General features: G+C 39.2%; 1 protein-coding gene across 5 annotated transcripts in view; it reads left to right on the forward strand.

Moving 5' to 3' along the window:
* Positions 1-16,396, forward strand: part of LOC126334772 (ATP-binding cassette sub-family C member 4-like) — a 548,862-nt gene that overhangs the window by 247,142 nt on the left and 285,324 nt on the right. For 3 of the 5 annotated variants that reach the window (XM_049997358.1, XM_049997355.1, XM_049997357.1), the window contains 2 exons: positions 9,524-9,630; positions 11,676-11,796. The exons of the other annotated variants lie outside the window; for them this stretch is intronic. In XM_049997358.1, coding sequence (XP_049853315.1) covers positions 9,524-9,630; positions 11,676-11,796 — 228 coding nt within the window. The remainder of the gene's footprint in view (positions 1-9,523; positions 9,631-11,675; positions 11,797-16,396) is intronic. 5 annotated transcript variants of the gene reach the window in all.

Genomic DNA, 16,396 nt, shown 5'->3' on the forward strand with positions numbered 1-16,396 from the left:
CCAGTAACTAAAACTAAAAGCCTTATAGCTGCCCTAGAGGTCTACAATTAATTTTAATTTGCTTCTTGGAACCACAGACTTAAGTAATTATCTTTTACAGTTTTTGTCTTTTCAAATTTCCTGCTATATGGATTACTCCCCCCCCCCCCCCCCCATGAAGCATGGAGCTTGCCATTGGTGGGGAGGCTTGCGACAGAGGGGTATCTGTTGAGAGGCCAGACAAATGTGTGATTCCTGAAGAGGGGCAGCAGTCTTTTCAGTAGTTTCAGAGGCAACAGTCTGGATGATTGACTCATCTGGCCTTGTAACATTAACCAAAACGGCCTTGCTGTGCTGGTAATGCGAACGGCTGAAAGCAAGGGGAAACTACGGCCGTAATTTTTCCTCAGGGTATGCACATTTACTGTATGGTTTAATGATGATGGTGTCCTCTTGGGTAAAATACTCTGGAGGTAAAAAGAGTCCCCCATTCGGATCTCCGGGCAGGGTCTACTCAGGGGGATGTTGTTATCAGGAGGAAAAAAACTGGCATTCTACATATTGAGGCGTGTAGTGTCAGATCCCTTAATCGCCAGGTAGGTTAGAGAATTTAAAAAGGGAAATGGATAGGTTAAAGTTAGATATAGTGAGAATTAGTGAACTTCGTTCGCAGGAGGAACAAGACTTCTGGTCAGGTGAATGCAGGTTTATAAATACAAAATCAAATAGGGGTAATGCAGGAGTAGGATTAATAATGAATAAAAAAAAGGAGTGCAGGTAAGCTACTTTGAACAATATAGTGAACGCATTAGTGTAGCCAAGATAGACATGAAGCCCACACCTACCACAGTAGTACAAGTTTATATGCCAACTAGCTCCGCAGATGACATTGATGAAATGAATGAGGAGGTGCAAAAAATTATTCATATAGTGAAGGGAGACAAAAATTTAATAGTCATGGGTGACTGGAATTCGATAGCAGGAAAAGGAAGTGAAGGAAAATTAGTAGGTGAATATGGAATGGGGGTAAGGAATGAAAGAGGAAGCCACCTGGTAGAATTATGCACTTAATCTTACCTAACACTTGGTTTAAGAATCATGAAAGAAGGCTGTATATGTGGAAGAGGCCTGGAAACACTGAAAGATTTCAGATATATTATATAATGGTAAAGCTGAGATATAGGAACCAGGTTTTAAATTGTAACACATTTCCAGGGGCAGATGTGGACTCTGATCGCAATCTTTTGGTTATGAATTGTAGATTAAAACTGAAGAGACTGCAAAAAGGTGGGAATTTAAGGATATAAGACCAGGATAAATTGGAAGAACAGAGGTTGTAGAGTGTCTTAGAGAAAGCATTAGGGAACAATTGACAAGAATGGGGGAAAGAAATACAGTAGAAAAAGAATGGGTAGATTTTTAGAGATGAAATAGTGAAGGCAGCAGAGGACAAGTGGCTTAAAAGACAATAGCTAGTAGGAATCCATGGGTAACAGAAGAAATATTGAATTTAATTAATGAAAGGAGAAAATATAAAAATGCAGTAAATGAAGCAGGCAAAAAGGAATACAAATGTCTCAAAAATGAGATTGACAAGAAGTACAAAATGGCTAAGCAGGGATGGCTAAAGGACAAATGTAAGGATGTAGAGGCATATACCACTAGGGTTAAGATAGATACTGCCTACAGGAAAATTAAAGAGACCTTTGGAGAAAAAAGAAACACTTGCATGAATATCAAGAGCTCAGATCGAAACCCAGTTGTAAGCAAAGAACGGAAAGCCAGAAGGTGGAACGAGTATATAGAGGGTTTATACAAGGGTGATGTACTTGAGGACAATATTATGGAAATGGAAGAGGATGTAGATGAAGATGAAATGGGAGATATGATAGTGCGTGAAGAGTTTGACAGAGCACTGAAAGACCTACGTTGAAATGAGGCCCCAGGAGTAGACAACATTCCATTAGAACTACTGATAGTCTTGGGAGAGCCAGCCCTGACAAAACTCTACCATCTGGTGAGCAAGATGTATGAGACAGGTGAAATATAATAATTCCAATCCCAAAAAAAGCCAGTGTTGACAGATGTGAAAATTACTGAACTATAAGTTTAATAAGTTACGGCCACAAAATATTAACATGAATTCTGTACAGACGAATGGAAAAACTGATAGAAGCTGACCTTGCGGAGATCACTTTGGATTCCGTAGAGCCAGCCGGAATAGCCGAGCGGTTCTAGGTGCTACAGTCTGGAATCGCTCGACCGCTACGTTCGTAGGTTTGAATCCTGCCTCAGGCATGGATATGTGTGATGTCCTTAGGTTAGTTAGGTTTAAGCAGTTCTAAGTTCTAGAGAACTGATGACCTTAGAAGTTACGTCCCATAGTGCTCAGAGCCATTTTGATTCCGTAGAAATGTTGGAACATGGAAGGCAATACTGACCCTATGACTTATCTTAGAAGACAGATTAAGAAAAGGCAAACCTATGTTTCTAGCATTTGTAGACTTAAAGAAAGCTTTTGAAAAAGTTGACTGGGATACTCTCTTTCAATTTCTGAAGGTGGAAGGGGTAAAATACAGGGAGCAAAAGGCTATTTACAATTTGTACAGTAACCAGATGGCAGTTATAAGAGTTGAGGGGGATGAAAGGGAAGCAGTGGTTGGGAAGGGAGTGAGACAGGGTTGTAGCCTATCTCCAGTGTTATTCAGTAAAGGAAACAAAAGTAAAATTCAGAGACGGAATTAAAATTCATGGAGAAGAAATAAAAACTTTGGGGTTTGCTGATGAAATTGTAATCCTGTCAGAGACAGCAAAGGACCTGGAAGAGCAGTTGAATGGAATGGACAGCATCTTGAAAGGATGATATAAGATGAACATCAACAAAAGGAAAATGAGGGTAATAGAATGTAGTCAAATTAAATCGGGTGATGCTATGGAAATTAGATTAGGAAATGAGGCACTCAAAGTAGTAGAAGAGTTTACCTATTTGGGGAGAGAACAACTGATGATGGTTGAAGTAGAGAGGGTATAAAACGTAGACTGCCAATGGAAGAGAAAGCTTTTCCGAAGAAGAGAAATTTGTTAACATTGAGTATAGATTTAAGTGCCAGGAAGTCAAAGTCATTTGTATGGAGTATAGCCACATATGGAAGTGAAACATGTACGATAAATAGTTTAGACAAGAAGAGAACAGAAGGTTTTGAAATTTGGTGCTATAGAAGAATGCTGAAGATTAGATGGGTAGATCATGTAATGAGGAGGTACTGAATAGAACTGGGAGGAAGAGAAATTTGTGGCACAACTTGACTAGAAGAAGGGATCAGATGGTAGGACATGGTCTGAGACATCAAGGGATCACAAATTTAGTATTGGAGAGTAGCATGGAGGGTAAAAATCGTAGAGGGAGACCAAGAGATGAATATACCAAGCAGATTCAGAAGGATGTAGGTTGCAGTAGGTACTGGTAGACGAAGAAGCTTGCACAGGATAGAGTAGCGTGGGGAGCTGCATCAAACCGTCTCTGGAATGAAGACCACAACAACAACAGGGATTAGTACAGGTTACTGCTTCACAGGAGCAACCGAGCTCAGATCTCTTTTGTACAATTCTGCTATGGATTTTTGAATGGTTGGTAGTTTGTTCAGCAACTATAATTCCAGTCAACCATCAATATTTTCCTTAAGTACAGAAGAAATATTCCACTGTCAATGGTCTCCTTGTAGTTCTTTTTCCTCTCCCCATTGAGTTAATTTTTGGCCACCATGGGCCCACATTATTGCAATGTTGGCATGAGCAGTTGCACCTCTAGATGTAGCAACAAAAGCTGCAGCAGGAGCAGACACAAGATCTGCTCTAACACAATTTGAAAATTTGAAATAGACCACTCTCACCCCCCATGCAGGCAGTGGGCTAGGTGTCTGTAAAGAAGTCTCACTCTTCGCCATCCGCTACACCATTCGTCAGCTTTGACAAGTCTGTGGAAAACTAAGAGAATGATCTGTAAGACATATTGTCAAACTAGCTGATAAGTCCACCTTTTTATTGTCCAGCCATGCAGAGTTGTACAAAATCACACAAAATTTGAGGCCCTTCACCCAGCCTAACTTAATTTTGAGCAACTGTCAGTTGCTCCCACAGTGTTTTGGACATCATACGTTAGTGGTGGTGATATCATTACAATTTAACCAGCACTACAAGTGCCCCCAGCAGTCACATGTGACCTGGATTACTGACTTACAAGGTATCTCACAATTAAGTTGGTTTGAGAATCCCCAGTGCGCTACATTGTATTAATCAGAGACATGAGTGTCTAATTAGCACTTGATCCCCAGGTCTAAACTAAGGTATTGGTCCCATTCGACGCCTCTCAGCCAATGTTGCCCAGACTGCCGAATCATATGAACTTACAGCTGTGGTAACAAGTACACTTTCTGACAAATGACAGGTAGTGAAGTTATATACACATGGTAAACAGCCCCCATTGGCCCATGGGCTTGGCCAGGTGACCTTGCCTTCTGCTCAGCTGCTGTGTGATGATGACTTTGGTAATTGTCACAACAAAATTCAAGAAAGGTAGCATGAGTAATCCACTAAATTACAGGCCCATATCGTTAACGTCAATTTGCAGAAGGATTCTGGAATGTATATTGTGTTTGAACATTATGAATTACAGTGAAGAGAATAGTCTACTGGCACACTGTCAACATGGATTAAGAAAATGTCATTCTTGTGAAACATAATGAAGTGTTGAATGCTGTTGAAGGGATTGCAAATTGATTATGTAGTTTCTAATGGTTTTGGTGACAAGAGAAGTGGTGCAAAATTGGATTGCAAACTCTCTTACTACAGTAGATTTACTTGAAACGTTTAGCTGATCTTCTTCTCTGCATATGCGGCTACGGCAATCTCCACAACTTCTTCTCCAAAGAAATAATGCTGGTTAGAGGAATTAAAGAAGACACTCTCTCACTTGAAATAATTTGATACTCACATAATATTTTGGGTTCAGTTCTATTTTCATTTCCACAAGTTTAACATAAACATTCAAACTCTTGCAAGTCAGCTACACTGATAACCTTTAGATACAATTGAATATAATCACAATTGTGTGGTTTTAACAACCAAATAATTTATAGATGTCACATGCATATTGCTTCGTTCAGAGCTAAGACATGAAGTAAGTTAAAAGTCTATGGTCAATTGTTCATTCTTCTTTTTCTACAGTAATCATGTTCACTAACACATCGAAGACTACTACTTAATTATTCTTTGTGCGTTTCATCATGGCTTCTGTGGTGCTTGTGGCAAATACTTGTCAGTACTGCTTGTCTGATGCAGCTCCTGTCTTCCCATGATAAACGTCAATCCTGAATACACAGACATGTGTTGCACAGTAAATAGGCTTTCTCTCACACTCATCTTCAAAATATCGCATGTTCAAGGTGGCAGAATGTCAAGCAGTTCCAGAATTTAAGTGTAAATTCTAGAAGCACTTCAAGTTCTAGATTTCCAGAATGCTTTTGACATTGTGCCTCACAAGCAGATTGTTGTCAAATTGTGTGCTTATGGAGTAACATCCCACTTACGTGACTTTATTCATTATTTCCTGTCAGAGAGGTCCCAGTGCATAGTAATTGACAGAAAGTCATTTTGTAAAACAGAAGTGATTTCTCGTATTCCCCAGGGTAGCATTGTTCTGCATAAATGTTTAGGGGAAAATCTGAGCAGCCATCTTAGGTTGTTTGCAGATGACACTGCTATTTATCATCTAGTCATCAGAAGATCAAAACAAACTGCAAAATGATTTAGAAAAGATATCTGTGTGGTGCAAAAATTAGCAATTGACCCTAAATGATGAAAAGTGTGACCACATGAGTGCTTCAGTTACACAATACATCAGTTAAATCTAAAGGCCATAAGTTTAACTAAATACCAAGGAATTACAATTATAAACATCATAAATTGGAAAGAAAATGGGGAAGGTGAACCAAAGACTGTGTTTTATTGGCAGAACACTTAGAAGATGCAACAGATCTACTAAAGAAACTGCCTACACTAGGCTTGTCTGTCCACTTTTGGAGTACTGCTGCATGGTATGGGATGCTTACCAGATAGGATTAATGGAGTATATTGAGCAGATCCAAAGAAGACCAGCATGTTTTGTGTTATTGAGAAATAGGAAAGAGCAAGTCATGAACATGGTACAGGATTTGGCATGGACAAAACAAAGGCATTTTTTTGTTGCAGCAGGATTTCTCATGAAATAACTATCACCAACTTTCTCCTTCAAATACGAAAATATTTTGTTGGCGCTGACTTACATAGGAAGAAATGATCATCATGATAAAATAAGAGAAATCAAAGCTCACACAGAAAGGTATAGGTGTTCATTTTTTTCATGTACTGTTTGAGATTGGAATAATGGAGAATTATTGTGATGATGGTGCAATGAACCCACTGCCAGGCACTTAAGTATGATTTACAGAGTATCTGTGTACATGTAGATGTAAATCCCCACTCATGACACATTTCAGGCTCTTGGTGTCAGCCTCATTCTGCGGCTGTTTCTGCTCAATAGGCAGGTTAGGAGTCCTACCTCAATTGCCATGTGATACATAGTGTATGTCAAAAAGTAGGCCAGCTGGCATCATTCTGTGACAGTCAGTGAGCTGCAGGATGACTGTCAAAGGCCCAATTGTTTTCCCTGGATACAGGGGCTGTCTCCAATGCTCCACAAGCATCATCCCAGTGTATTCTGCCGAAACTCTGGTCATGGATGAGCAACTGATTGAGTTTCAGGTAGATATGGAAGCAATAGTCAGCCTCATGAACTTACACAGGTACAGGCTATTGGGCTGTCTTATGTTTGCAATGGCCACTATATCAAGTTGTGCCTTAAAGTAAACAGTGTATTCCATTAAGGGGGCAGTCCTCTGTCTAAGCATATTGTAAGAATGTGGAGCAGCTCCTTGTATTGTGAGGGTTAATTCATCAGTGGCACAAAACATTTTTGGGTTAGTAGCCTTTTCAAGTTTTGGCTTCCAGATGGTGTACAAAGTACATTTACTACCTCAGTCGGTCCACTTTCAAGTTATGGACTCTTTACTATGATTGTATGACTGGCTGTTTGTGAATACCTTGGGGTCAGGTACAAGATGTTAATGCACACGATCCATTAAGTCCATCCACAATAAGGTCAAGGCTGAGTTGCAGTGTTGGCAGGTTCTCGGTGGCATTTCTCCAATTTTGTCAAGTCAATGAGCCACTCCTTTGCTGGTGATTCAGAAGCTACATTGTGGGACACACTTTCGCAGTGATTTTAAACTGATGGTCAGTGTGCACTGTATTGTGAACATCTAATCAATTCAACAGCCAGAGGAGATGTTGGTGAAATTGTTAGAAGGCTAATATTTTTCAAGCATCAACTTGCATCACATACTGTATGCCTGTTGTTGCTACTGGATGCTTGTTTCTGAAGTTTCTTTCTGCTGAATTCCCCAGCTGGGCTTCATCTGTTTAACTGCCTGCTTTTTGGAATTTCATCTGCACCAGGAATTTGCTGATGGTATTTGGAGCAGTGGATTCAGGACATTGCCTGTTGCACCTGTTACCTTGACCTCATCTGGGTCACATGCTCCACACAAGAGGAGCATTTATGAAATGTGAAGGCAGTCTTTCAATGCATTCTGGACAATGGCTTTTGTTGCAAATTGAAAAAAAAAATGCAGTTTTTTTTCCGAAGGTTTTTCTTAGTAAAGATGGCCTCATACCTACAGATGAGCATATCAGAGCTATCTTCAACCTGTCAATGACCCGGAACCTGAAGGAGTTCAAGTCTTTTTTAAGGTTTTTTATTGTGCTAAGTTCATTCTCCAAGCTGCACACATCTGCTATCCTCTTAACTGACTTCAACGAAAGTGCATCAAATTTGTATTGTCTGTGGATTGTGAATGGGCATTTCAGTTCCTGAAGTAGTGTTTGTACTCTGCTCCCTGTCTGGCTTCTTTCATACCAGGTAAACCATTAAATGAGGAAGCTGTTGCATCATTATTACAAGCAGCCCAGCCAATATGCCAATATCTGTACTCTTACACTGCTCCAGAGGCCTCAGCTGTACTGATGTTGCCTACTGTGGTGTAGCTCCACTACTGGGGAATCTCACACACTCTCTGGTTTTGTTTAGGAAGTTGTGGCACAAACATGACCATTTTCAGCCCTGTGTGGCTTTTTCATGGGGGGAGGGACCAGCAGTAGGCATGAATATGGAAACAGATGAGCAGGCATGGGTTTCTGAGCAGACTAATGTGGCAAATTGCTACAGATTGTGTGCACAAAGTATCATATATGGGCAGAACCACTGATTCAGGTGTTTACCTGATGGTGCAATAGGCCAGGCTCATCGTTCTTATGCTGATTTCAACTATCTCAGATCTGACCTACTCCTTGCACCATGCTCTGTTGTGATGTGTTTTGTTGTTCAATTACTCCCACTGGTTGTGTTTTGTGTTTCTCTCCATGCTCTTCTCTACACAATGTTTGGACTCACTGCTCCCCTGTAGATTGCCTCGCAAGTCAAGATTCATTCCCTATTTCCAGAGTTCAACTTCCTAGCTTGCAGCCGAGCAACCATCAGATAGTATAGATACATCTATATTGACTGCAACAGTTTCATGGCACTGTCAAACCCTGTGCAGATAGAGAACACAAGATTAAAGTATACTGTACCAAGAAATGATATCCATCCTCCACTTAATTTTAAAAAGTAACAGTAATGCATGACATACATGTGGATAAAGACTAAAGAAAATTTTATTGAGAGTGTTATTAAAAGCAGTTACACAAAATCAGATTCAGTTTCCAAATTGTAGCTGTTACAAAAATGAGATGAGATTGAAAACACTGAACACCAAACTTAATGGACACAGTTTAATAATGTAAGGAAGTTTATGGATTGAAAATAATGATCAAATGCAGATGCAATAGATTTCCTAGACAGACATTTCAAGCAACACCTACAAACATCTATTGTAATCTTATGGTCACTTTTCATTTACTGAATTACCATCCTCCAGACCCTGGCCAACTCTAAACTTGATACTGAATTTACTCTAGTTTCAAAAAAATATATGAATGGATTTCTTATCCACTTTGGGGTCATCAGGTTAATCTGTAGAAGTTACATGGTCAAGTAACATTAAGGAAAATGTCTTCTGATAAAACTTTATTAATTTTATACAATATGGCACTTTCACTATCCAAGCAATCTAAATAAGTTTCCGTATGAATGGCATAATTATTTTCACTGTTTTCCTTGATTCATTTAAAAGCTATACATAGCTTTAGTTGATTTTCACCTTCATTTCACTTGCCAGTATTTCCAGTACTCTAAAAATTATGGTAATACTTAACTTTACTAACTCAAAACACATTGTAGAATACCAGGATTACACAATGTTTCAAATAGTTCTTTTTAGTTTTGGGTCTTAAATTTCAGTTTCCTCACAACTAAAAATAATATCTGATCAGATCTATAAATTTGTTTCAGCTAAAAGTCCTGTATTCACCCACCTTCTTGCAACTTTACAAGGACTGACTACTATAAGAGCCTTTGGTGCTGAGAGTGTACTGCGAGAAGAATTTGACAAACATCAGGTAATACAAACAAGTACAAAGCTGCTCTTTGTGGCTCATATTACTAATTTTTCAGGTTATATATTGTGATTATTTGACAAAGGTCATGTAAATACTTGAAGGTGGCAGGGTAAAATACAGGGCGCGAAAGGCTATTTACAATTTGTACAGAAACCAGATGGCAGTTACAAGAGTCGAGGGCGATGAAAGGGAAGCAGTGGTGGGGAAGGGAGTGAGACAGGGTTGTACCTCTCCCCGATGTTATTCAATCTGTATATTGAGCAAGCAGTGAAGGAAACAAAAGAAAAATTCAGAGTAGCTATTAAAATCCATGGAGAAGAAATAAAAACTTTGAGGTTCGCCGATGACATTGTAGTTCTGTCAGAGAATGGAATGGATAGTGTCTAGAAAGGAGGGTATAAGATGAACATCAACAAAAGCAAAACGAGGATAATGGAATGTAGTCGAATTAAGTCGGGTGATGCTGAGGGAATTAGATTAGGAAATGAGACACTTAAAGTAGTAAAGGAATTTTGCTATTTGGGGAGCAAAATAAATGATGATGGTCGAAGTAGAGAGGATATAAAATGTAGACTGGCAATGGCAAGGAAAGAGTTTCTGAGGAAGAGAAATTTGTTAACATCGAGTATAGATTTAAGTGTCAGGAAGTCATTTCTGAAAGTATTTGTATGGAGTGCAGCCATGTACGGAAGTGAAACATGGACGATAAATAGTTTGGACAAGAAGAGAATAGAAGCTTTCGAAATGTGGTGCTACAGAAGAATGCTGAAGATTGGATGGATAGATCACATAACTAATGAGGAAGTATTGAATAGGATTGGGGAGAAGAGAAGTTTGTGGCACAACTTGATTAGAAGAAGGGATCGGTTGGTAGGACATGTGTTGAGGCATCAAGGGATCACCAGTTTAGTACTGGAGGGCAGTGTGGAGGGTAAAAATCATAGAGGGAGACCAAGAGATGAATACATTAAACAGATTCAGAGGGATGTAGGCTGCATTACGTACTGGGAGATGAAGCAGCTTGCACAGGATAGAGTAGCATGGAGAGCTGCATCAAACCAGTCTCAGGACTGAAGACCACAACAACAACATGTAAATACATGCATACCGGTATGTCAGTTACACCTCATATTAATATTTCATTTCATTGTTATCTGTCCTATAGAGCAAATCACTTGTGCAGCTGATCTGGACAAGTCAGTGAACATTTATATTTGTGTATCAAATTAAAGTAAAAATTTATATTAAGAGTAGAGACATAACTGTCAAAGTTAGCGACAAGAGCAAAGCTTTAGGTTGCACCAACATGAAATTATAATAGAAAATGTAAAATCTTCTGACTTACATATTGTCTTTGCTAAGAAAGCATGTCATCTGAAAAGATTACAGAGTCATGGTTGGATACAGAGCTTTTGGCATATACATTTTGAAATACCTAAGCGTAAAAAGATTACAAATTTGGTTGAAGAAATTTAGAGCTAAAATACTCATTTAATAAGAGTAGTTTCAGGTTCTTTTCCTTTTGATGGAAGAGGGGTGATGTGAAGCAAGTGGACTCCGTTACATAAACACATAGCAATAGCTAATTTGTGAACAATTTGGACAGTAATTTTGTCATGCTTTCTTCTTGGATGACATTACTCTCATTTTTATACTGCCAGACTAAGTAGTTCGAGATTTTAAAAATTGAATGAGGTATGGCACAATGGACAAGCTTCAAAGAATCTACAGTGGTTGCATCCCTGATGGCCTCCAATAAGACATTGATTTTTTGGAGCATTTTTAGTAATGTTTCTGTATGTAGTATTTAGTAAAGTTTATTAATAATGAACAATTCAAGAACTGGATAGGTATCTCTGCTGTTATATGTTTCTATTGTTAGTTCTAGGAATTTAGCCCCTAAAGGTATGTAATGGCCAGCCCTTAAATCATCTTAAAAATTATGTGATAATTTTATTAAATTATTCTGCCTCTGTAGGAGAATGAAGAGTTATCACTCTTCAGATATACAGTGAAATTACTTTCTTATTATGTATGTGTTTCAGGATTTACACACTTCAGCATGGCATATGTATTTAACGACATCACAGACATTTGGGTTCACCTTAGATGTTATGTCTACAGTTTACATGGCATTCATTGCATTCAGTTTCTTATTTCTAGAAGGTATGTGCAAATTATTGTTTTATAAATCTGTGAAGTGCCTCAAAAATATAGCATATAATTGCTTCATAGCATTGAAGAAAAAATTAAATTTACTCATCACGTGGAAAGTACATCAGTCAACCATACTACATGTATACCCTACTCTTAGCACTTACACTTATGACACAAAACTCATACTTCACAAAGGTAAGGTGTTAATGTGCAGAGGGAAAAACTTTTCAATTAGGTGGATTAATAGATGTCCTGAGGTCTCCCAACAAATAATTTTGTATGGCTTACATTTACCAGTTGAGATGATGTCTGAGCAGTTCTAGGCTCTACAGTCTGGAGCCGCGTGACCGCTATGGTCACAGGTTCGAATCCTTTCTTGGGCATGGATGTGTGTGATGTCCTTAGGTTAGTTAGGTTTAAGTAGTTCTAAGTTCTAGGGGACTGATGACCTCAGAAGTTAAGTCCCATAGTGCTCAGAGCCATTTGACCCATTTGAGATGATGTAGTGGTAAGGTATCAGGCTTGCATTCTGTAGGAGTGGTGTGTAAAGTCCCAATTGATCACCTAGATCCCACATTTCATCAGTTTCTCTAAACCACTTAAGGCAACCTGTGTAATTTGAATAGGCCACAGTCAAATTTTTGCTTCATCCTTATCCAACTCAAGCTAGTACTTCACCTTTAACAACCTTGTCGCTCATATATCATTAAGCCCTAATCTTCAACTTTTCCTAGCATCCAGGTATTTATACTGTGTGCAAACAGAACCGATCATCAGAACTTCTACTGGTACATCAGAATGGTACAATGACTACAGCATAGGTATGAACACTGACCCCTTGGCACTCACGCACATACTGACTGTTCCATTGACATGCCATCAGCACCATGAAAATGGAAGGATATTTTTGAACAGGTAGGAGAGGAGCAGGAAACTGTGTGACATTATTACTGATGGCCAAGAACTTTGTATGTGAGGCCAGTGTGCCACACAGAAACAAATGCCCCAGACAGAACTAGGCATCATCTTAAGATACTCACAGTGCTGCTGCTTCACCAACTGCAACAGCTGATGAGATGTAGAGAGCCTTCTCCAGAAACCAAACTGCTCGTCTGGTACTAGGCATTATGAAATGACATGTTTGAGCAATCACTTCATTTAGAGCCTCTTGAAAACTTTCAAGCAGGAATAAAGCAGTTTGATCAGCTGATAGTTCTGTGACAGCCTTATCAATCTTCAGTGTAGCTACAAGTTTCACATTTCTGCAGAGAGGGTCAGTTGCCAGACTGCACATCACAGTAAGCTGGCTGTCAGGATGTGATGTGAACTCAGTAGCAGTTGCTTCAGCAGTACATTGCAGAGTCTATTGCTGCCTCCATATTTCTTCACATTTAAATGCTGATCATCTCCTCCCCTGTGACTGGCTCAATCTTGTCCTCTGCCTTGGCTGTCAGGAACCAGTCCACCCCAGGCAGATGTGCTTCTTGTTGACAGGGTCTTCACAGCTATAAAATGGCTACAAATGTATCTGCCAAGACACTGGCATCTGGCTCACAGATGACGTCACATTTTCAGCAGTGGGGTTAGCCGAAAATGATGAAGGAACTCTTTGGCCAACTGCAACTGTGTGGCAATGTTGTCCACCCAATCTTGGGTTCAAGACTCATCTGTGGCTACCTTGACATCTTGTTACAGCTGATTTAAAAGTCATTTTGTCGATGGATGATGAGTGAGTTGCCATTTGCAGAAGAGCCAGATTTACACCTTAATAGCCCTCTAGAATGTTGGTGTTAGCTGCTGCAAGTGCGGCTTTTGCAGGCTCCTGTACATGGCTGTATCTGTCACTCACAGCACCTGTCACATAAGGGGGGTCAGCACCTTGTTGACACCCACACTGCCTGGATTCATTGTGCCCTGAAGCTTGTCTAATATCTGGGTTTGGGAATGTTTCCAGTTTATTCCTTGGAGATGGCAAATCTGTTGGGCTGTGAGATTATTTTGATGTCCATGTTAAGTATCACTGAGATGTGGTCCAACAACAAGCCACAGCATTTCAGTGTGAAGGTTAATTGGCTGACTCCCAAGAATAAAATCATTTAGGATGTACGGCTGACTTCGACAGAAGTAGATAGTGTGGTCGTTCAGCCCCATGACAATTGCACCATGTCTCAAAATGACACAGGTGCCAGCTGTTGATGTTGGTAGAGTATTTTTGGATTCTATCACCATTTTCATACGGTTATGAGATACAAAACACTTACAAATATCATTTATTTTGTCCTTCTATTTGCTATGCCTTTATAGCTCTATGAAAACCACATTGGGCCCCACTGCTCACTTACAACTCATTATTGACTGAAAAATTGTGAGAGGCACTTCATTCACTGCCGGCAACACTGATCAGTTGAGCTTCATTGCGGCACATTATAGAGACGTTTTTTGCTCATATGTGACAGGTGCTTATTTACAGTAGTGACTACTGAATTCATCAAAAGATGGCTGTTTTACTATAATTACTCAATGAGCACCTACCACTGTTGGATCACATAGGTTGGCAGCAGTTCCAATCATGACAACTTCACACTTCTACCAACAAGTAATGACTAGTAGCCACACACTCCAAATGAACATCCCTTCAGCAAATGAAAATAAATATAATACAATATGCTGCTTTAAATTACCACCTGACAATTGTTAACAAATTACTTGAATTTTGAAAGCACTGGCACAGATCACACATTCTTGAATATTAAGCTCATGAAGATAAGTAATTAATTCTATAATAACTGTAAATTAAGTTAATGTTACACCACAGCTAAGTTAATTAGAGTCTGTTTTGTATTATCTATTGAAGGTTTCACTCATTTCAAAGTATTCCCCCCCCCAAAAAAAAAGAAAGAAAACATAACCTAAGAGCCAGTTTCTGCATACTTTAGACGTAGGTTTACATACAAACTTAAGACATTTCTTTAAGTAGTAAGTGAAGAATTTAGGTTATTTTCATTACACATATATTTAGTAGTGCCATATCTACTCGGGGAATTAAAGGTTTTAAGTTCTATCTTTTATTTCCTTTCAAAACGTGTAAGGTATGTATTGTGCATACACGATGTTAGGCCTAATTTTTTGGGTATACAATTTTTTATTTCTAACGTTAATTTAACTGCATTACATTACTATATTAATAGTATACACGTATATTAGTGTTCCACATGACTTTACTGACTCTTATGATCTGTAGTTAATAGAATATTACTGTTATTGCCTAGATAAATTTTGTAAAAATATTGTAAACAACCTTGAGTGAGAAGTATTTGAGCTGCCTTAGGGAAGTCAGTTTTGGGATTTTGTGCTGCTGTTGTGGCAGATGGTTACATTAGGGTGAATGTAGTGGCATGGGAATCGGGGAAGTAAATGATCCTCTTCCATGGTATTGCAGATTATGTTCAAGGGATAGGAAAATAGCGGAACAGGAAGGGATGATTAGAGCCCTTCAGGCTGAAATGGATAGTTCTAGGGAGGAACTGATGGGGTTAAGGGGTGAGAAGGGTGAAGACAGGTGGAAAGTGGTAGCAAGGAATGGGGGCCGGAGAAAGAGAACAGTATCTGACAGTTTCATCATTGACACAAATAACAGATTTGCCTTGCTACCTCAGTCAATTAAGGAAGGGTCTCAAGTAGATATATGTGTATTCAGCACTCAACAGACTTTCATTAGGAAACCAACTGTTGCAAAAAAAGTAGGAGGAAACCTCTGTTGTTAAGTAGTAGCAATGGGAGAGGTGTGGGTTAGTTGTTGCAGGAAAAATTAGGTGACATGTATCAGATCACAAGTATTTTCAAGCCCAGTGGATGTCTTAGCCAAGTGATAGAGGATGTAGGATCATTGTGCAAGGATTTTACAAAGCAGGATTATGTAATGGTAGTGAGTGGTGCAGGAAACGGTATTAATAGGGATCAGGTCTTCAATATTGAGTGTGACCTGGTAAAAATAGCATCTGCAATGAACCATGCAAATGTTGGCTTGGTTCCTGCTTTCATGCGGTATAATCAGCCCTAATTGAACAGCTCTGTCAGGAGGGTCAATATGGAGGTAGATCAGCTGCTTAGGGTGGCTACTTTGTCAGGCATAGGTTTGGTTTCTGTTGATGGTATTAGTATGTGGGACTTCACAACACATGACCTGCATCTCAATAGAAAAGAGAAGGGTTAACTTGCTGGGATAACAGCAAAATCTTCAAGAGGGGGGCGGGGGAGGGGGGTGGCACTGAAACTCATGGGAGTACTTTTTTTAGGCTAAGATCAGTGTCCAACCGCCCAACATAGATTGAAATCAAGCTTAATGAGAAGATCAGTTAGACAGGTACTAGAGATGTTAACATATCACAAGATTCTCATAACAGTAAAGTGACAAATGATGTTAGTATGTCACAAAATTCACATAAAAGCACAGTAAAAATAATGTTAGTATGTTGCATCAGAATATCAAGGGATTAAAAACTAAAGTAAATGAGCCTCTTGTTTGGTTAGGAGATTTAGAAACTGAGGGTGGAACAGATGTACTCTGCCTGTCTAAACATCATATAGTCACAAGTATGGAAATGGTAAA

This window comes from Schistocerca gregaria, chromosome 2, assembly GCF_023897955.1.
Source record: "Schistocerca gregaria isolate iqSchGreg1 chromosome 2, iqSchGreg1.2, whole genome shotgun sequence".
Classification (NCBI taxonomy): Eukaryota; Metazoa; Arthropoda; class Insecta; order Orthoptera; family Acrididae; genus Schistocerca; species Schistocerca gregaria.